The sequence below is a fragment of the Scyliorhinus torazame genome, chromosome 17 (genome assembly GCF_047496885.1).
Source record: "Scyliorhinus torazame isolate Kashiwa2021f chromosome 17, sScyTor2.1, whole genome shotgun sequence".
NCBI lineage: Eukaryota > Metazoa > Chordata > Chondrichthyes > Carcharhiniformes > Scyliorhinidae > Scyliorhinus > Scyliorhinus torazame.
This window is the reverse complement of record NC_092723.1, coordinates 20,711,155-20,732,808: the sequence shown is the minus strand read 5'-3', so window position 1 is coordinate 20,732,808 and position 21,654 is coordinate 20,711,155. Positions and strand designations below refer to the sequence as shown.

The following is a 21,654-nucleotide window of genomic DNA, read 5'->3' as shown; positions in this document are numbered from 1 at the left end:
ATTTGTCTCAACTGATAGGAGTTGAGATCAGAAGTTCAGTCTGTGACTGCTGTCTTTTTCAGGATGTTAGCTGCATCTGAATAGTTGCTGGAGCAAAAATTCTTAATATTTTCCAACTACTGCCCACACCCAATTTTAAAAAAAAAAAAAGCTGAGATTGGATTGTTTGTCCAAAGTTCATTCCCCCATTATTTGGATCGCCTCTAACACTCATGATTAATGATTTGTGATGAGCATTTGACTAACCAAAATACAGTGAACCCTGCATGTCTCTCCTTAGCACGCTGAAAGTTCATTATATCTTCATTGCCAGCTTTGGTCATGCTTCTGTTTACGTTTTGCTTTATTAAAGGTGCTTTGTAAATTGAGATTGTTGTTGTAATTAAGGTGCATCAGACCATTAGACATTGGACTGGGATTGACCAAATTCTATTCACATTGGACCCTGACAGTCAGCAGAAAAAAAAAAGAGGCTTTCATCTGATCATCTGAGTTGGATTGTAACCAAATTTAAGAGGTGAAAGAAAAATGGCTAACCCATTGCTCTGACCAATCACTGGTGGAGAATCTTTAAGACTACAATTAGATGCATCTTGGGCTAATTTCATATTCGGCATTTTACCGTGTAACATTTAACATCTTTAAATTTGTATTGACAGAATGTAAGGTGTGGCGAAATCCACTGAATCTCTTCAGGGGAGCAGAATACAGCAGGTACATCTGTGTTGGTGACTATGTGGAGATTAAGGCAAAGTTTATTAAGCCTGTGTGGCTGTGGAGGGGAGGGAGGGTGGGGGAAAAGACAAGACTCCAATTTCTATAGCCTCAAGCTGTTTAAACTTTCAGGGAGATGGTGCCATAGTGGTGATGTCACTAGTAATCCAGACACTTTAAATTAATCCCTAAACATTGGGAGTGTTTGATATGACGGTGTAGGGGTACTTTATTGAAACAGATCCATACTGCACCTGCCTGCGTGTGTTTGATGGGACGGTATGTGGTGTGTGCCGTTCCCTTGAATTTAACCCGTGCTGCACCTACCCTGGGATTTCTTTTGGGAGGGAAAGTGTAGAGAGAACTTTACCCTCTAACCCCAAGCTATACTTGTCCTTGGAGTGTTCAATGGGACAGTGTACAGGGAGCTTTACTTGTTTTACTTGGAGACCTGGGGCGGGATTCTCCCGCAATTGGCGGGGCGGCCCATACCGACGCCAAGAACGGCGCGAATCACTCCGTCGTCGGGCCGCCCGGAACTTGCGGAATCCTCGCACTTCTGGGGGCTAGGCTGGCGCTGGAGGGGTTGACGCCGCGTCAACTGGCGCCGAAGGGCCGCCGCTGGCTGTCGCGAGTTGGCGCATGCACAGGACTGCCGGCGGGTTCTGGTGCATGCGCAGAACCGCCGGCGTGTTTTCTGCGCATGCGCAGGTTTTTTTTTTCTCTGCGCAGGCCATGGCGGAGCCTTACAGAGGCCGGCGCGGAGGGAAAAGTGCCCCACAGTACAGGCTCGCTTGCAGATCGGTGGGCCCCGATCGCGGGCCAGGCCACCGTGTCCCCCCCGAGGACTCCGCCGGAGAATTCAGCAGCCGGCGTCAGAGCGGCGTGGCGGGATTCACGCCACGCCCCCCGGCGATTGTCCAACCCGGTGGAGGGTCGGAGAATCCCGCCCCTGATGTTCGAACACCTGGGGCTGGATTCTCCGGAGCCTCATGCCGAAATTGCGTTTGGCGCGGGGGCGGAGAATCAATGTTTACGCGGGAATTGTGCCCGCCGCCGCTTCGTGATACTCCGGTCCCCGGGAATCGAAACTACGCTGCACGGCTGGGGGGCCATTGACAGAGGCTCCCCCAGCAATTCTCCGGGCAAAACTGGCGCGTTCCCGACTGCGTGGTTCTAACCCCGTATTGCCGATCGGGAACCTCAGGTGGCGGCTGTGGACTCGGGGCGGGGGGGGGGGGGGGGGGGATCGATCACCCGGGGGAGGCCTCATGGATGGCCAGGGGAGCGATCGGGCGGCACGGATCCACAGGCACGCGCCATCTCGGGAGGAGGGCCTACACTGTCGATGGCGGTCTGAGTCCGCCATGACGCACGGCGCGGCCGCCACCGTGCGCATGCACAGACTCCCGACCAGAAGTGCGGGGGCCCATATCCATAGCCAGAGAGCCCAAGAAGCACTCCGGGGCCCTGCTAACCCCCAGCAGGTAACTGAATCGCTCTTGACTTTTTAAAGGAAAGTCAAGAGTTGAAACGCCAGCGTTTTTACGCCGGCGAGGGGACATAGCCCCATTTTTGGAGAATCCAGCCCCTGATGTTGATGTGGGTTATTCAAAGTGCAAGAATGTTCTTTTGCCCAGCATTGCTGTCCCTCAAATCTATGAACATAAAATTGATTAACAGTAACAAAACAATCACTTGTTTGAGACAGATATTGTAACCATACTACTTTCACAGTTCTCTTGCATAAATATGGACCACACACCAATACTTAGATGTATAGAAAATGTTCATTATTATGTCTTGCTGTAGCTCACTGAAAAGAGTTAATCTAATTATCTGTTTCCTTTCATTAATTGTTGGGATGTGGACGTAGCTGGCTCGGCCAACATTTATTGCTCATCCCTACTTGCCCTTGAACTGTGGGTATTTAAGAGTCAACCATGGTGGCACAGTGGTTAGCACTGCTGCCTCATAGCACAAAGGACCTGTGTTCAGTTCCGGCTTGGGTGTCTGTCTGTGTGGAGTTTGTACTTTCTCCCCGTGTCTGCATGGGTTTCCTCTGGGTGCTCCGGCTTCCTCCCACAGACCAAGATGTGCAGGATAGGTAGATTAGCCATGCTAAATTGCCCCTTAGGGTCCAGAGATGTGTAGGATAGGTGGGGCTGCAGGAATAGGCCCGGGGAATGGGCCTAGGTAGGATGCTCTTTCAGTGGATTGGTGCAAACTTGATGGGCTGAATGGTCACATTCTGCACTGTAGGGACTGCGGTTCTATTCTAACTTCATTGCTGTGGGTCTGGAGTTACATATATGTCAGACCAAGTAAGAATGGCAGATTTCCTTCCCTTAACGACGTTGGTGAACCAGATGAGGTTTTGCAACAATTGACAATGGTCATCGTTAGATTTTTAAATCTCAGATTTTTATTGAATTCACATTTCACCATTTGCCATGGTAGGATTCGAACCCATGTCTGCAGAGCATTATCCTGTGACTCTGGATTACTCTCCGTCAAGGAGAGGTTGCCACCGCCGGGAGAACCCCATCAAGGACCCGCTCAAGGCGAACTTTATTCGCTCCAGGCTGAGGAACCCCGCCATATCGCTAACCCTGGTCTCCACACTCGGGGGTTTCAAGTCCCTCCACATTAACAAGATCCGTCTCCGGGCTACCAGGGAGGCAAAGGCCAGTACCTCGGCCTCTTTCGCTTCCTGCACTCCCGGATCCTCTGACACCCCAAATATCACTATTACTGGACTCGCCGTCACCTGAGTGCCAAAATCCTAGACATCGCCCTCGCAAAGCCCTGCCAGAATTCTTTAAGCGCCGGACATGGTTCGCCGGACTCCCTGCACATCTCTTGCACCTGTCCTCCACCCCAAAGAACTTACTCATTCTCGCCGTCGTCATGTGAGCCCGATGCACCACCTCAAACTGAATTAAGCTGAGCCTGGCACATGATGAGGAGGAATTTACCCTGCCCAGGGCATCAGCCCACAGGCCCTCATTCAGCTCCTCGCCCAGCTCTTCCTCCCACTTGCTCTTCAACTCCTCCACTGAGGCTTCCTCCGCCTCCTGCAGCTCCTGATATATGTCCGACACCTTCCCCTCCCCTACCCAGATGCCAGACACAACCCTGTCCTGTATCCTACGCGGGGCAGCAGCGGAAATGTCTCCACCTGCTTTTTAAGAAAGTCCCGAACCTGGAGGTACCTGAATGCATTCCCCAGGGGCAGGCCGAACTTCTCCTCCAGCACCTGCACGCGGGGGAAAGTCCCGCCTATAAACGGGTCCTGTCAGATGCAGAAGTGACACCTGGGAAAAACCTTTCTGACTGCAGCCCGATCAGCATAAAATGTTGTTCAGTAATCTCACGTTTTGCCTTTTCTGAAGGTACACATGGGTCACAGGAAGAGAGCCTCTGACATATTATGACATGAACCTTTCAGCACAGGATCATCAAACCTTTTTCACATGCGACACAGATCATGCAAGACCTGCAGATGCTGGTGAGTCTGCAGATTAACCAGTGGAGAAATTGGTTGGGAATTTTGGGCGCATTTATATTGCCATAACGAAACACTTTCTTTTCTTTGTGGTTTAACAAAGGAAATGTATTTTTTTAAAAAGAAAAAGCAACTGGCTGGAGTGTGTCGTTGAAGGGGCAATTATTCAGAATGTTTCAGAGTCTGGGTATTTTAAAGGCTCTAACAGCTTAATGGATGCAAGGCTGGCTCTGCACACCTGTGCAGGCATGCTTTTCACATGAGAAATTGATTGCGAGTCAGATTCTATAACTGCTGATCTCAGATAGCTACAGTATAAAAGTACTCTTAGGGTATTACAATGTACATGAACTTTTATGGAGGTTACCAAGGCTTTCAGGTATGTAATTACCAGACTTGGTTCCTGTTGGATTAACTTGTTATTGCATTCTTTTGTTAACATCCCCATTGCAATTACATTCAGTTCACTGAAGCCTTATGACCGAGTGTATTTAAATTTTACTGGAGCTGCCAGATGAAATTTTGAAGGGTTTGGCCCACTTCTTTATTGTAAAAGGATTGTTTTTCATTCCACGTTCTAACCAGGAGCATGGTGTTAGTTATCACTCTTTGGGAGATAATGTGTCAAACAGATCACTTATTCACCCTGGGGGAAATATGTGGGCTTTGCGCTGCTCTTTTTCCAGTTCAACTTGAAGTTTAGTTCATCCACTTTATGAGGTGGAGTGAAATTTACACTCCTCTTTTGACTGTTTGTTTGACATTCATTTTGTTTATGTCTTTAGCTTTTAAACCATTATCTGCACAATACGCTTCAGCCTGTCTGTTTCCTGGCATTGTGTTCTTTGAGTCTTTTTTTCAGTATGCGTTGAGGACTGCGCTTAATTAATAACGGATTAGACCATCAAATGACCTGCTGGCTGAGAAAATTGTCTTTTTGCCTCAGCCAACACAAATCCATCCATGCAAGAAGTTATTTAGTTCCTGATGTCTGTTGCAGTAGCGTTTTGTGTGCTGCACAAGGCCTCTATGACACACACCCCCCCCCCCCCCCCCCCCCCCCCGCCGCCGGTCAGGGATTGAAAATCAACCGGGATTTGTCCATCTGACCATTTTCCAGTGATTCCTGCTGGTAAACCTGAATGTGTGAACGATAGTGGAGGGGGCAGGGTTGAGTTTGGCAGTGATACGTTCCTTGTGCAAGAGCCTGCTGACGCTCGATGCCCAAGTGCTCACATGAAGGTATCTCTGGGCTCATAGTTAATTCAGGAGAGGTGGGGAGAAAACTAGAAACAAACAAAATTTGAGCTTTCTCAAAAATAACTGTGCTGCTCGTGGTCACCTAGATATTGCACGGCTAGATTTGTGACTGGGATACACGTGCACTTGCCTTGGTAGTTATTTGTCTGAATTTTCTCTTGTTTTCGTACGGTTTGTGTTTCATGCCAGATGTATGTAATTTGTCATCTCCCATTGCACAACTGTATGAGGGACATGAGAGGCCTCTGATCCTTGCCACAGTGGTAAAACTGAAAATATAGGAATTATAAATTGGGCAGCATCTGCAGCATTTCGTGGCCTGGATAGAGTGGACGTGGAGAGGATGTTTCCACTTTTAGGAAAAACTAAAAGCCGAGGACACAATCTCAGACTAAAGGGACGATCCTTTAAAACAGATGAGGAGGAAATTCCTCGAGGGTGGTGAATCTATGGAAATCTTTGCCGCAGAAGCCTGTGGAGGCCAAATCACTGAGTGTCTTTAAGACTGAGATAGATAGGTTTTTGATCAATAAGGGGATCAGGGGGTTATGGGGAGAAGGCAGGAGAATGGGGATGAGAAACATATCAACCATGATTGAATGGCGGAGCAGACTCGATGGGCCGAGTGGCCTAATTCTGCTCCTATGTCTTATGGTCTTATCTGTGAAGAAAGGAAATATGTACTATCTCGGGGTATTATCCTACACCACAAGGTTAAGGGCCTGTCATATGGCCCAGTTGAGACCAGATCTCACTGGAAGTTATGAAATGGACTTGAGTTCTTTAGGCCCAATGTGTTTTTATTATATGAATATATATTCCAGCCAACCGAACTGAAATGACCAGTGTGCATTAGTCGTGGGCATCTGCAAAGAAAGGACTTGCATTTATATAATATCCTTCAGAATCTCTGAACTTTCCAAAGCAATTTACAACTCATGAAACATAGTTGCCGTTGTAATGTAGGGAAATGTATCTCCCAATTTTCACACAGCAAGTGTGATTAATGTTGGCCAGGACAATAAGAAACTCCCCAAATTCTCTTTGAATAGTGCCATGTTTTTTTTTCACATTTCCTTGGCTATCTTATAATAATTATCTTTATTATTCTCACAAGTAGGCTTACATTAACGCTGCAGTGAAGTTACTGTCAAAGCCCCCTAGTCGCCACACTACGGCATCTGTTCGGGTACACTGAGGGAGAATTCAGAATGTCCAATTCACCTAACAGCACGTCTTTCGGGACTTGTCAGAGGAAACCAGAGGGCCTTACTAACGGCACCTTGGTTTAGCGTCGCCTCCAAAAGACGGAACCTCCAACAGCAGTACTGCTGTAATACATGACGTATCAGCCCAGAGACTGTGCTGAAATATGTGGACCAGAGACTTGAATCCATGATAATCTGACTCACCGCTAACCCGGTGTCCTTGTTAGAGGAATTATGCTAGAGCGAGGGGGTTTAAGGTCTGGTGTGACTCCCGTCTTATTTACACAAGCAACCTGTATTCAGAAGTTCAGTTCAAGGTGGCCAACTTGCAGATGGAAGAAAACTTTACAGGGCAGTGGAATCAAAAGAGGCAGCTGAGAAATTAGGGGGAGTTGGAGAATATGTACAAGTGGGATCAATAATGACAGATTAAATTCAATACAGACAAGTGTGAAGTACTATACATAGGAAGGAAAATAGACTCGCGTTCATTCCATCAATTGTGTTGAAATTAAGAATGAAACTGAATGAGACCTAGGAATCTTAGTGAACTTAACACTAAAGATGTCCAGCTAGAGCTGCAATCAACGTAGCCATAGAACATTGAACAAATAGACAAAACAGTGAAATATAATTCAAGGGAGATACCTATCAAACTCCATGCTATATTGGTCATATTGCAACTTTAATACTGCACCCACTCTGGGTCATCAAAAATGAGAGCTATTCAGGTTCTGGGGCACAAGAAATATCTCAGTTGTTGTGGGTCTGAATTATGAACAAAGATCGGCATGACACAACAACAAGACCTTGCATTTATGTAGCACTTTATGATAATGTCCAAGGTGCTTCATGGCAACATAATTGGACAGAAATTGACTAAGCCAAAAAGGGAATCAATAGCACAGGTAACCAGCTTGGTCAAAGAATTAGGTTTAAACAGGGTCTTAAAGGAGGAGAGTGAGGAGGATAGGTTTAAGAGTGGAATTCTAGAGCTTGGGGCAAGAAGGTTAAAGACACAGTCGCTCATGATGGGATGAAAGAACTGGAGAGTGGGGTGTGCAAAAGGCCAGAAATGGAGGAGAGCAGAGTTTTAGGAGGGTTGTAGAGAGAATCACCCGAGTCATTGAAGAATGAAAACAGAACTAAAATTAATAAGTTGATTACATCGATAATGTATTAAAAAGCTTGCATTTGCATCCGCATCCCGTTCACTTTATTCCATTATAAATTCCTATGTCTACACTGACAATGGAAACTGTTTGTCAACATATCACAATACAATTTTATCTTCCTGCTGGTGGAGTCACTCGCAGAGCCACCACTGACCGTAGAGTGTAAGTGCAGTGTGGCTAATTTTTTAAGGCACTGTTGTATCATCAATGTGCACATAGGAATATTCACCTGATGAAGGAGCTGCGTTCCGAAAGCTAGTGATTCGAAACAAACCCGTTGGACTGTAACCTGGTGTTGTAAGACTTTTTTTCAATAAATTTAAGAGTACCCAATTATTTTTTCCAATTAAGGGGCAATTTAATGTGGTCAATCCACCTATCCAGCACATCTTTGGGTTGTGGAGGTGAAACCCATGCAGACACGGGGAGAATGTGCACGGAGAGTGACCCAGGGACAGAATTCAAACCCGGGTCCTCAGCGCCGTAGGCAGCATTGCTCGCCACCGTGCTGCCCTGTAAGACTTCCTATTGTGCCCACCCCAGTCCAACGTTGGCATCTCCACATCATGACATAGGAATACAAATGGAAATAGCAAAAATAAATGTATCAATGTTTGATATGAAAATGGTTGCTCAATTATGTGTGCACATCTGGCCAAATTGTTACCCAGCTTCACCTAACTGAACATGATTGTGATGCATCTGTGTGCACCATCGTAAAGAGGACAAAATCAGAAGTAACAACCCAACAGGGTTCATTGAAGCCAACTTGTTGTAAGTGGCCTACTGCCTCACTGAGGTTGGCAGATTCAGCAAAAACCAAGAATTGGAGTTGGGTACGTCCTGGTTTAAAAGGCTTTTACTGCACTAGGCAGTGCTTTTGGCAACTGTGAAAGAGCCAACCGAGCTGATCAAAGAGCTGGCACTTTTTGATTCTGTTTCCACCCCTGCCATGCTTCTGTTTGAGGAAGCATGAGACTCTCATCTGTCCTGTGACATTTCAGTTGAGATTTTCAGAGTACCACATGCAGAATTGTGGACTTACACGTGACCTAGCACCGTGGGATTAGTTTGCTGGAACACAAAAGACTTTGGCATGGCAGCATTGAATTTTATTGCTGCATTTAACATTCACATGACACTTGAGTCTGTTGGACAGCACATGTGCATGTTATAACACATCTGCTCTCCTTTATAGCTAGAGAAATTTAATGGCCTTCTAGCTAAATGTGGGCTTGAATAACGTGGACTTTTCTGAGCAGCATTTCTGCTGCTGTACTGGTGTATGTCAGATGTAAACACCTGCTGTCACTTACACTTTTATTTCTTTTTGCTCTTTTGACAGTTATGCAGAAGGCCTGGCGGGAGAGGAACGCTCAAGCTAGAATGAAGGCAGCTTATCAGGCATTGGAATTAAACAATGAGTATGTTCTGTACTGCAGATTGAGGTTGTGTGTAACGATCTCGCACTCACTCCACTGTCCTCTGCATCAGTCTGAAGGTTTCTGACACGCTCATTGGTTGACCATTTGTGTCTTTTGGACTTTTCTAATACTTCATCTCCTGTTTGCCTGTCGTTCAAAAGAGTTTTAACGTGAACGTGTTGAACAGGTTGCTAGAAATAGTGCAGAGTATATTTAGTTCCCAGGTGTTAAAGCATGAAAGTGTATTGATTCCTTGATTACATTATCATACTTTTACATTATTATACTTTATCACTGGCTCTGCTGGGATTCTGCATCATAAATCACATGTTTCCATGTAGGATGTGTTAAGGTGATTCAAAGGATCGCCACTTGAAAAGGTAAGATTTGCAGGGCTACAGGAGAGAGCAGGGTGATTATACACATTGATGGTTCTTTCAGAGAGCCAGTACAGGTATGATGGGTCAAGTAGGCTCCTTGGGTGCCATATGCCTCTGCAATGCTTATTGAGTGTATCTGCTCAATCCTTCCCTCTTTGATGTAGCAAATTAAATACACCCCCGTGAATTCTGTTTTGTACAGGCCTTCATCCGCTGTTTGCGTCAAGATAGATGACCCCATTAGGCATCTTACAGTTGGCCCTGTTCCCCTCCCCCTCTTTAGGAGGGCTTGGCATTGATATGGGAGAAATCAGTCAAACATTGTATATCTGATCACTATCGACTCCCTACTGCTGGCATGTGTGTCATGTCCAACTCGGCGATACCAACACCAGCATCCACTGTCAATGCTGACAGGTGAAATAGGACATTTTGGTGAGGGAGGATTGGGAGCATTCGTGCAGTGTAATTCAGCAAGAACCTGTCTTTGGGAGAGGCAGGGAGAGATTTAGGACAAATGAGGGGAAGGTTAAAAAAAACCTGCTTTGATTTGTGAGGACTTGAGGACTGCAATATGACCCATTGAATTCAGTGAATTTAATTGAGAACGGAATAAGAGAATGGTTACAGCAGAGAAGGAGCAACAAGCTTTTTCCAAGAGTGGGGGTGTCAATTACAAGGGGTCATGATTTCAAGGTGAGAGGGGGAAAGTTTAAGGGGGATGTGCGTGAAAAGTGTTTTACGCAGCGGGTGGTGGGTGCCAGGAACGCTTTGCCAGCGGAGGTGTAGAGGCAGGCACGATAGCATCATTTAAGATGCATCTAGACAGATGTATGAACGGGCGGGGAACAGAGGGAAGTAGATCCTTGGAAAATAGGAGACAGGTTTAGATAAAAGATCTGGATCGGCGCAGGCTGGGAGGGCCGAAGGGCCTGTTCCTGTGCTGTAATTTTCTTTGTTCTTTGTTATTTGACCCCCTCATGTCTGTGTCACTCTCTGCAAGAATAACTCTTCTAGGAGGCGGCACGGTGGCACGGTCGTTAGCACTGCTGCCTCACAGCTCGAGGGACCCAAGTTCCCGGGTTCAATTCCGGCCTTGGGCGACTGTCTGTGTGGAGTTTGCACTTTATCCCCATGTCTACGTGTGTTTCCTGTATCCAGCCCCGAGCCATACCTGCCCTGGGAGTGTTTTATGGAATAGAAGACCTTGTACAAAGTATCTTAGGATGTTAAAGGCAATATATATATTGTTGCTAACTTTTGGTCGGTTCACTTGGCTCTGTTTTATAACCTTTGCTCTCGAGTCGCCAGGTATCTTTATGATACCGCCACGAGGTTCAAGTTCGAGTAATGACCAATGACTCAATACACCGATTAGTAAGATTTATATCAAAGCGCATTTATTATACACAGTAATCGCTACTCATGCACAAATTATACGTCTAAGCTACTTCTATAACTAACAGGTCTATACTTAACTTCGGACTGGCCCACCAGGTCAGGGGAACAAATGGCCTTTCGTTCGGGTTCTGAGTCTGCGGGATTCGAAGTTGGTACGGATTGATAGCTAGGAGCGCCTATCTCGTAGCAAGCGTTGACTTAAGACTTACGATCTCTCGGCGGCCGTTGGACCGGTCACGGTCAATGTTGGTTCGCGTTGCAGGGTGACCCAGTCAAGAAGAGGGGCGATTTGAACTTGGGGGGCTTAACTTTATAGTCCTCAGGGGCTTCCCGCCTTTCGGGGCGGACCCTGTACCTGGTTCTAGGTGATTGGACTTCGTTCCAATCGCTTGGTTCGATTTCTCCAATACTGGAGCGGTTCCCTGATCAATGGGTGGTCTTGAGGTGTCCGTTAACCTCTTTTGTGTTGGCTCCTGCTGGCGCCGGGAAGTCTTGTTTGTCCCAAATGTTGCTCTTGTTCCCGGGGATTGCTTATTAGTATGTAGATGGTTGCTACGTTATTATGCAGATGGCTGCTAGTATCGATGCTGTCTGGGCCTTTGCAGAGTTAAATACACAGCAAACTTGCACCTGCTGGTTTCTGCCTGTGTTGGCTGAATTTCCCTTCAGCCTTTGCCGTTCGCCATTTTAAATCGGGACTTGGCCAACTCAGGTGGCTACAATATGTGCGCATTGTTTTTGACCAGCCTGTCAATATCTCAGCCAGTCTTATATCACTGCAGCAAATCTTTAATGTAATATCCGATTTCATTAATTTGTGAAATTGTATTCAATATTTGGTTTAATTTAACAAACTGGTGCAGAGAGCAGAGTAAATGCATTGAGCTTTCTGCAAGTTGGGACTGGTGAAAAATGTAATTCATTGTCCAGGGTTGTCGCTTTCAGAATGAAATACATGTGGTTTATTGTGCGTAATTGAAAAGCACAGCTTTGAGTCAGCTGTAGGGATAAAATTAGAATTTAAATTATAACTAATATCAATCTGCAGTATTTAGCTGGAAAAACTTTCATATGCAATGCTGAGATTTACTCATTGATAAAATCGGAAATGCTTGTGTTTAGAGACATAGGGGGCGAAATTCTCCCCCAACGGCGGGATGTCCGCCGACTGGCGCCAAAGACGGCGCCAATCAGACGGGCATCGCGCCGGCCCAAAGGTTCGGAATTGAGGGGCTAGGCCGACGCCGGAGGGATTTCCGCCCCGCCAGCTGGCGGAAATGGCGTTTGTTGCCCCGCCAGCTGGCGCGGAAATGCGGCGCATGCACGGGAGAGTCAGCGGCCGCTGTCAGTTTCCCGCGCATGCGCAGTGGAGGGAGTCTCTTCCGCCTCCGCCATGGTGGAGGCCGTGGCGGAGGCGGAAGGGAAAGAGTGCCCCCACGGCACAGGCCCGCCCGCGGATCGGTGAGCCCCGATCGCGGGCCAGGCCACCGTGGGGGCACCCCCCTGGGTCAGATCGCCCCGCGCCCCCCCCCCAGGACCCCGGAGCCCGCCCACGCCGCCTGGTCCCGCCGGTAAATACCAGGTTTGATTTACGCCGGCGGGACAGGCAATTCCTGGGCGGGACTTCGGCCCATCCGGGCCGGAGAATCCAGCGGGGGGTCCCGACAACCGGCGCGGCCGGATTCCCGCCCCCACCCAATCTCCGGTACCGGAGACTTCGGCGGGGGCGGGATTCACAGCGGCCAACGGCAATTCTCCGACCCGGCGGGGGGTCGGAGAATGATGGCCAGGGTCACTATCTGCTCTGGAGTAAAGCAATGTTTCGTGCTGAGTGCCAATTATCTCGTCCGTGGTTATTCGTGGGATTTTAAGCCAAATTCCCTGTAAACTTTAACGTATGCTTCCTCTATTTCTGGCGTAACGTGGCTGTAGCGTTTGCAGTCTAATGCACAGCAGCAAATCGCCTGAGCTTCTTCACAGCATTTAGAATGACCAGGAGACGAGGTACACCACCACCTCTAGGATCCCCTTAAAAGTCACAACCATCCTGACTTGGAAATATATTCATCATTCCTCATCATTGGGTTAAAATCCTGCAACAGCACTTTGGGTGGACCTTCACCACATGGTTCAAGAAAATGGTTCACCAGCACCTTCTCAAGGAGCTCACATGCCGTGAATGTATTTTTAAAATAAAACTTAGTGACGTTGGGGAATGTCAATACTTTGTCTCATATCTGAAGCGTGCTGTTGACGTATTGCATTTAAGTGCCTTAGGATATTATCTTCGCGATTCCTAACTAGAAAATCTTTGTACGACACAATATTGTACTCCTTTCAGTTCCCTAAAACTGTGTACGAGGTGAACTGTTCATTGGCTATCATGATAGCTAAATTTTTCTTTTCGAGGTCCAATTTTTAGCAGATAATAATCTTTATTAGTGTCACAAGTATGCTTACATGAACACTACAGTGAAGTTACTGCGAAAATCCCCTAGTCGCCACACTCTGGCGACAGTTCGGGTACACAGGGAGAATTCAGGTAGCAGGCACATCTTTCAAGAGGAAACCGGAAGCCCACGCAGACACTGGGCGAACATGTAGACTCCGCACCGACAGTGACCCAAGCGGGAATCGAACTCGGGTCCCTGCAGCTGTGAAGCCACATTGCTAACTACTGTGCTACCGTGTCACCCATGTGAGGAGAAGAGGAGTAGTTGGAGTTAATGGATGCAGAATCAGTTAAAAGTTTCTAAAGGGAATTGGATAAATACACAAAAAGGAAAAACTCTGCAAGGCTGTGGGAAATGAGCAGGAAGGGGAGTGGAATTAATTGGACAGATCATTCAAAGAGTCAGCGCACACCTGGTGGGCCGAAGAGCCGTTTCCTGTGCTGCATCCTTTTGGTGCTTCCAGTGAAAGGTTGCTTTGCTTCTGCAGGAAAACCACTACAGTCTCAAGTGATAGGGGGTGGGACTTAGAAAGCTGATCAAACTGATGGAGGAATCATTAATAGAACTTTGGATTGCACATTAAATCCCTCACTGACATTCTGCAAAACGACACAAGGAGGCACCATGGTGTCTACCGTCACCTTCTCACCAAAGTCCAGCACAGGTCAGTTACAAAGATAAAATAGTTCAAAGTAAAAATGGTAGTTTAAAAAGTAGCAGAGTACTCACCCCGATGAACTGAGTTTACATGCCTGCTACCCAGCTTGCCAACTGAAGTAATCACTACTTTGGTGCACAGTAAACCAAAGTAAAACACAAGTAACATCTGGTTTTCTTTGTGATCTTAGGTGTGCCACGGCATACGTTCTTTTAGCTGAGGAGGAAACCACCACAATTCTTGAAGCTGAGAAACTATTTAAACAGGCGCTGAAAGCAGGCGAGGTCTGCTACAGAAGGAGCCAACAGCTTCAGCACCATAGCACACAGCAGGAAGCCCAACACAGTAAGTTGCCTAACTGCGACTTGAATATTGATGTACCATTGTGTTAAAGCCTTAAGGGAAAATTGCACAACCCTTGGGGCATATTAACAAGTTTGTTTGTGTGTGTGTCCGGGGGGGGGGGGGGGGGGGGGGGGGTCATCTTATAGGAGTTGCCTTTTATCAAAGGAATATGCCTGGTCTTATTGGACAAGTGGTAAAAGGTGGAAACGCCCAGCTGAATGGGAGTTTTAGGTAGTGTCTCGATTTTCCGGCAAGATGTTAAATTAATGCCCTCTCTGCCCTCTTGGGTGGAGATGAAAGATCCCACAGCATTATTGAAAAAGAGCAGGGAAATTTTATCCAATGCCCGCAACAATATTTATGCTTCCATCATTTTAAAAAAACTAGTTATCCAGCCGATATCACCTGACTGTGGGGCCATTTGTCTGCTAATTGGCTGCCACGTTCCTGCATCACGAGAGTGACTGCACTTCAAAAGAATTTCATTAGCTGTAAAAGTCACTTTCGGATGTCCTTAGTTTGTGAAAGTTGCTATATAAATGCAAATCTTTATCTTCTGATAAAGGACAATGATCCATTATCAACTTGGCCTAAATGGTGGCACCCTTTATCATGTCAAGTGGCTACCTACAGTTAGCTTCAGCACCCTGTGTTCGGAAGGGGACAGGTGGGGGAAATGCAGCTCGGGTTTCTGCGGCTGTTTGCTATCCGGTGACCCTCGCTTATGGCAGGTGATTTTGCAATTGACCTTGGCTGTGATGCCTCCAGTGTTGAGCAGTCTGTGGCTAATCATTGTCTGGGCTTGCATGTGAGAAACAATCACTTGGGCAAGCTGCCAGAAGGCTGTGTTTGAGAGAGAGAGTATTAGAGGTGAGGTAAAACTTAAAATTGCAAGGTTACAGGTGATTTACAAACCATAAAATCTTGCTTTGAACCAATTAAAGACTTGGGGAAGGTATATGCCATGGGCATAAACTACTGTTCTATACCAGACTTACTAAAACAAAATGCAAGACCAAATTAACCTACTTGATTGCTTTGTCTGGCTCCATACAGTAGTTTTAGTCTCGAATCAGAGATAGAATGCTTTTCTCAGTCACAAGATTCTGGGTTTAATTTCCCCTACAGAGACTGGCATATAGTCCAACCTGACACTTCCAGTGCAGCACTGTTGAGGTTACTGTCTTTAGAATAAGATATTAAACCAAGACCCCAAGTGTGCTCTTTTGTAATGTTAAGTATCCCATTGCACAGATTTAAAGATGATCCGGTGAATGTTTGTTCCTCATCTCATCTCCAAAAACAGACAAAAAGTTAATTTATTTCACTGCTACTTGAGGGAGCTATTTGGCTGCTAAGTTTACCAACAGAGAAACAGTGACTACTCTTCAAAGTACTGTCATAAAAGAGGAGAGAGAGAAATGAAGAAGGCTAAGGAGAGAATTCCAGAGCAAGGGCCCAGGCAAATGAAGTCATGGCTGCCAGTGGTGGAATAATGAAAATCAGGGTTGTGCAAGATTCCACAATTGGAGGAACACCGAGATCTCACATGGTTGGAGATCTGGAGGAGGTTGCAGAGATTGGGAGGTGCATAGAATTCCTACAGTGCTGAAGGAGGCCATTTTGCCCATCGAATCTGCACCGGCTCTCTGAAAGAGCACCCAACCTAGACCCACTCCTCTGTCCTATCCCTGTAACCCAACCTAACCTGCACATCTTTAGACACTAAGGATAAAGTTTTAGCATGGCCAGTCCACCTAGCCTGCACGTCTTTGGACTGTGGGAGGAAACCGGAGCACCCGGAGGAAACTCACGCAGGCACAGGGAGAACGTTCAAACTCCACACAGAGGGCCATGGAGGAGAGGATAAGAATTCAAATTGAAATGTTGTTCAGCTATCATGTCCCAAATACTGAAGTTGATTTTTCATTAATGCAGCTGACATTAATCTTCCAAAACCTGTCCTCTTGAGAATAGTTTGAAAATCAGCTAAATTCATTTTCTCTTGGCAGGGCGAGACACAAATGTATTAGTTTATATCAAACGAAGGCTTGCAATGTGTGCGAGAAAACTGGGAAGAATACGGGAAGCAGTAAAACTGATGAGAGATGTGAGTAACGGGACAACAGGTGAACTTCAGCTGGATCTGGGGAAATGCTTAAACTTGTCACTTGGACTTAATTATTTCCTCCCACTATAAGTATTAGCCATACTCTAAATTCTACTGAAGTAGTGTCAGTTTATCTCAGTTGGTAGCATTGTTATTCCTGAGTTGAAGGTCATGAGGTTTAAGACTTACCACAGGCTGAGGAAATGCTGCATTGGTGGAGTTGCTATCTTTTAATCGAGTCAAATGTCCTGTCCTCCAGTTCATCACTTAAGTAATCCCATGGCGCTATTAGAAGTAGAACAGGAATTGTTCTGATGCCATAGCTGACATTTACCCTGAACCAACACCATAAGAACAAATTAATTGGTAATTTTTCAAATTTGCGATGTGTGAAATTTGATATGTACAAATTGGTTTTCGAGTTTCCCTGCATCTGGAGACTTGAGCACAGAATTTAGGCCGACTTTCCCACTGCACTACTGAGGGAGTGCTGCACTTTCAGAGGTGCTGCCTTTTGGATGAGGTGTTAAACCGGAGATCTGTCTGCCTCTTCAGGTGCACGTAAAAGATGCAGTGGTGCTGTTCCAAAGAAGGACAGGGGAATCCTCCAGGTGTCATGGGCCAATACTTATTGATCAACCACCAATTCTAAAATGAAATATCTAGTCATTATCCTATTGCTGTTTGTGGGAGCTTGCAATCTACAAATTGACAACCAAATAATAAAAGCAAATTACTGCGGAAGCTGGAATCTGAAACGAAAGAGAAAATGCTGGAAAATCTCAGCAAGTCTGGCAGCATCTGTAAGGAGAGAAAAGAGCTAATGTTTCGAGTCCGATGACTCTTTGTCAAATTGACAACCAAGGTTTCTACGTTGTAACAGTGAATAGTAACCGTTCAAAGGTCCTTGAGACGTCCTGAAAATGTGAAAGGCAATTACCATAATTGTACCAGTAGACGGTTAATTTATGATCTTAATTCTTGGGTAATTTTTTTAACACTGGATGTTTATAGAGGTTTTGTGCATGTTTGGTTCCTGCTTTCATTGCATGTACCCCTTGCATGGAGCAAAAACGAGGGAGAGCTTTGTCACTGACATGAGATCCTGTCAGAATTTTTTTTCGTGGATTTGAGATTTTTAGAACTCTAAATATTATTCAATACAGAATTAAATAATGTGACTGTAAGAATGGAGTTAAATGAAAGTTTTGGCTGTGTATTTTCAAGACCTCAATAAATGATCAATAAAGTGTATAAACTGAATGTCTTTTCTTCTGCAGTTGATGAAAGAGTTTCCGCTGCTTAGTATGCTGAATGTACATGAAAATTTATTAGAAGCTCTTCTGGAGTTACAGGCTTATGCTGATGTACAGGTGGTCTTGGCCAAATATGATGGTTAGTGTCCTGAATAATAACAACACTAATTACAAGGCAGCATTCTGTTTCCACAAGGCTTGTGTGTGTTTCTACCACCAAATGCATTGTTCGCCCCTCGAGGTGTGATTTTTACTGTAGATATATTCTCTTTTATGCTGGATTATTGGAACTTCCTCTGGAAGCTCCAACCTGCAGATATAACAGAAAATTGTAACTGATCTTTCCCCAATGACTGCAAATCCCTCAATGAACTGGGGACCCACTCAGTTGCAAAATTTCCGGTGCCCATACTTTTAGCATTTTCCCACACTAAAACTCTGCCTTAGTCTATGTCGCTTTATAACATCCTGCTCCTATCTACACAACTTATTGTGCCTCCTACTTTAGTGTCATCCACAAACTTGAATGTGCAATGTCCTATTCCTTTGTCCATGTTATTAATATGTATGGTGTAAAGTTGAGGTTCCAGTTCAGGTCCCTAGGGAATACCACGTGTTACCAGTCAGTCACCATTCCCTTTATCCTACTTTCTGTCTCCTTTCTCCAATCCTGAAGACTGGTGCAGGCTTCAGATCATTTTAACAACAGTTTTCCAAATAAATTTTATTAATATTAATGTTAATTTTATTTATTTACACTTAGAATTGCAAGGAACGTATTGTGTTGCGTACAATATTTTTTTTCCAACACTAATCCCTGGGGTGGCAGGATTGTTGTATGAGGAGGGATTGTGGGAACTGGGCCTGTACTATATAGAGGTGATCTCATTGAAACTTAGAGGGCGGGATTCACCGCAATCGGTGAATTGGCCCGATGCCGGCGCCAAGAACGGCGAGAACCACTCAGGCGTTGGGCAAACCGGAAGTTGCGGAATTCTCCGCACTTCCGGGGGCGAGGCTGGCGGCGGAGGAGTTGGCGCCGGCGCCGAAGGGACAGCGCGAGTTAGTGCATGCGCAGAACGGCCGGCATGGTTTAGCGCATGCGCAGACCAGTCGGCGTATTCTGGGGCATGCGCGGGGGGGGGGGGGTCTTCTCCGCACCAGCCATGCCGGAGCCCTACAGGGGCTGGCGTAGAAGGAAGGAGTGCCCCCACGGCACAGGCCCGCCTGCAGATCGGTGGGCCCCGATCGCGGGCCAGGCCACCGCACCAGCCGGCCTACCAGCCAGTCCTGCTGTGTGGGACCATGTTCAAACCACGCCGGCGGGACTGGCCAGAAACCGATGGCCGCTCGGCCCATCGAGACCCGGAGAATTGCCGGGAGGGCCGCTGCCAACGGCCCCCGAACAGCGTGGTGTGATCCCCGCCCCTGCCCGAAAACCGCGCTGGAGAATACGGCAGTTGGAGCGGCGGGGCGGGATTCGCGCCACCCGCCTGGGGATTATCCGACCCGGCCCCGGGGAGGGGGGGGGGGTCGGAGTCGGAGAATCCCGCCCAGAGATTCTCTATGATAGGGTAGATGTGGACAGGATGGTCATTGTGTCTAGAATGAGGGGACAGAATCTCAGAGAAAGGGACAGGGCATTTTAGAAAGAGATGAGGAGGAATTCCTTCGCTCTGATGGTGGCAAGTCTTTGTGATTCTTTATTCAAGTCGGCTGTGGATGCTCAATCATTGAGTGTGGTCAACACAGGAATCGATAGATTTCTGGAAACCAATTACATCAAGGGATATATGGGGGTCGTGGAGAAAATGGTGTAAGAGATAGATGATCAACCATGATCTGCTTTGATCTTGGAGCAGGCTGAATGGCCTACTGCTGTTCCTACTTCCTATTTTCCTTTGTAATTGCGCCTCCTTTAACTTCTCTAGAGTGTAATTCCGTTGAGTCCCTCTCCCCGCCAGATAGATCTCACACCAGATAGTCGCTGTTGTGTGTTGTCCGTTTTTAATTTGGTCTGTTTATAGGATACTGACAGTGCTAGTGCGGTATTTCATTATGGATTGGAGCAGTGCTGTATGAAGCTAATTCTTTTGTACATATTTCCAAGATGTTATTTGGTGGGAAGAAAATAACTCCATATAGTTCAGTAAAAATAAAGACATTTGTCCTTGAGCTAGAGGGACACCCATCAATAAACACCTTTCAGAACAGCACTTTTTTGAACTTTAGTTGTGGAATGTACAATGTTTCAAAGTGCCAGAGAAAATGTATATTTTTTAAAAATGGATACCTGAAAGTGAGTTTTAGGATTTTTACTGGGATAAGCCGATTTTCAAAAATCAAAAACTTGCCAAGCCGTAGGAAAGTGGGGCTCAGTGATTAATGATATGCTGGGCTGCAGCGGGGCAGTTGGAGATGGACGATCATGTGATGATATCGCCTGAATATGACCAGCCAAAGTTGGTAATACTTCTTTATAGATTGTTTAAAAGGCTTCATCATTAACAGAGCCGTTGGCGCCAGAAAGGTAGTGACAACTCTGTTGACTGGAATCTGCACATTCTCCCCGTGCCTGCGTGGGTTTCCTCCCACAGTACAAAGATGTGCAGGTTAGGTGGATTGGCGACGCTAAATTGCTCCTTAGTGTCTAAAGGTTAGGTGGGGTTACCGGGTTGGGTCGAGGAATTTGGCCTGGTTGAGTGTTGGTGCAGATCTGATGGGCCAAATGGCCTACTTCAGCAAGGAAGGGATTAAATTATTCTAACCCCCTTTGATCCCGGGGGAGTGGGGGGAAATCCAGGTCCACCGCATTGACAAAAATGGAAACGGTGAAAACCGGAATATTTGAAACATTGTTTTAGGACACTTATGTTACCAGGCCATTTAATGAGAAACCTGGACATCTGGTCACCCTAATTTTGACCCTAATCTATTTTGCTTTTGATTGCAGATATCAGCTTGCCAAAATCAGCGACAATATGCTACACAGCTGCATTGTTGAAAGCGCGAGCTGTGTCAGACAAGTAAGTCCCTCATTCCTTACTCTCATTGCAACCACCGCCAAATTGACATGATTGTAATGGAATCGCCTCAATTCTGGCCTCTTGCCCAATCACTAGTTCCATTTCTTTTCCATTCATAGCCTTGCCTTCAGCTGCCTCACCTCTATGTTCTGAAATTGTCTCCGCAAAACCTCTCTTCAATTTAACCTCACTCATGCTTTAAGCTGCTTCTTAAAACCTACCTATGTGACCAAGCAATTAATTGGTCCTCTGTCCCAATAGTTCCTCATATTTGCATTCATAACTCTACGGTGAAGTGCCTTGGGATATTGTTACCCCAAAAGTTATAAGAGTACAATATTGCTGTTGTTTGAGACTAGAGCTTTTCAGAATAAAATGACCTCTGTCTGTTTTTTGGAAAAGCTCAAGAGCCAAAGCTTGTAGAGCAGAACAATGCCAAAACTGGAAAGTGTAGGAGAGAACAAGAGGTTCTGCCCAGCTTTAATTTTAATATTTTACACAGCTTTTCATGACCTCCAGATGCCCCAAAGCACCTAACAGCCGATGAACTACTTTTGAAGTGTAGTCACTGTTGTATGATAATTTGTGCAGAGCAAGATCCTACGAGCAGCAATTGGATAATGACCAGATCATCTGTTCTACGTGATGTTGGTTGAACAGTAAATATTGTCCAGGGCATCAAAATAGTGCCATGGGATATTTTATGCCCTTTTGAGTGAGCAACCGAGGTCTCGAT

General features: G+C 46.1%; 1 protein-coding gene across 6 annotated transcripts in view; it reads left to right on the top strand.

Moving 5' to 3' along the window:
- The window catches only part of LOC140393765 (suppressor of tumorigenicity 7 protein homolog), a 221,064-nt gene that overhangs the window by 99,618 nt on the left and 99,792 nt on the right, over nt 1–21,654 (top strand). For all 6 annotated transcript variants that reach the window (XM_072480157.1, XM_072480155.1, XM_072480156.1 and 3 more), the window contains 7 exons: nt 660–714; nt 4,110–4,225; nt 9,211–9,289; nt 14,372–14,526; nt 16,539–16,636; nt 17,917–18,031; nt 20,846–20,918. In XM_072480157.1, coding sequence (XP_072336258.1) covers nt 660–714; nt 4,110–4,225; nt 9,211–9,289; nt 14,372–14,526; nt 16,539–16,636; nt 17,917–18,031; nt 20,846–20,918 — 691 coding nt within the window. The remainder of the gene's footprint in view (nt 1–659; nt 715–4,109; nt 4,226–9,210; nt 9,290–14,371; nt 14,527–16,538; nt 16,637–17,916; nt 18,032–20,845; nt 20,919–21,654) is intronic.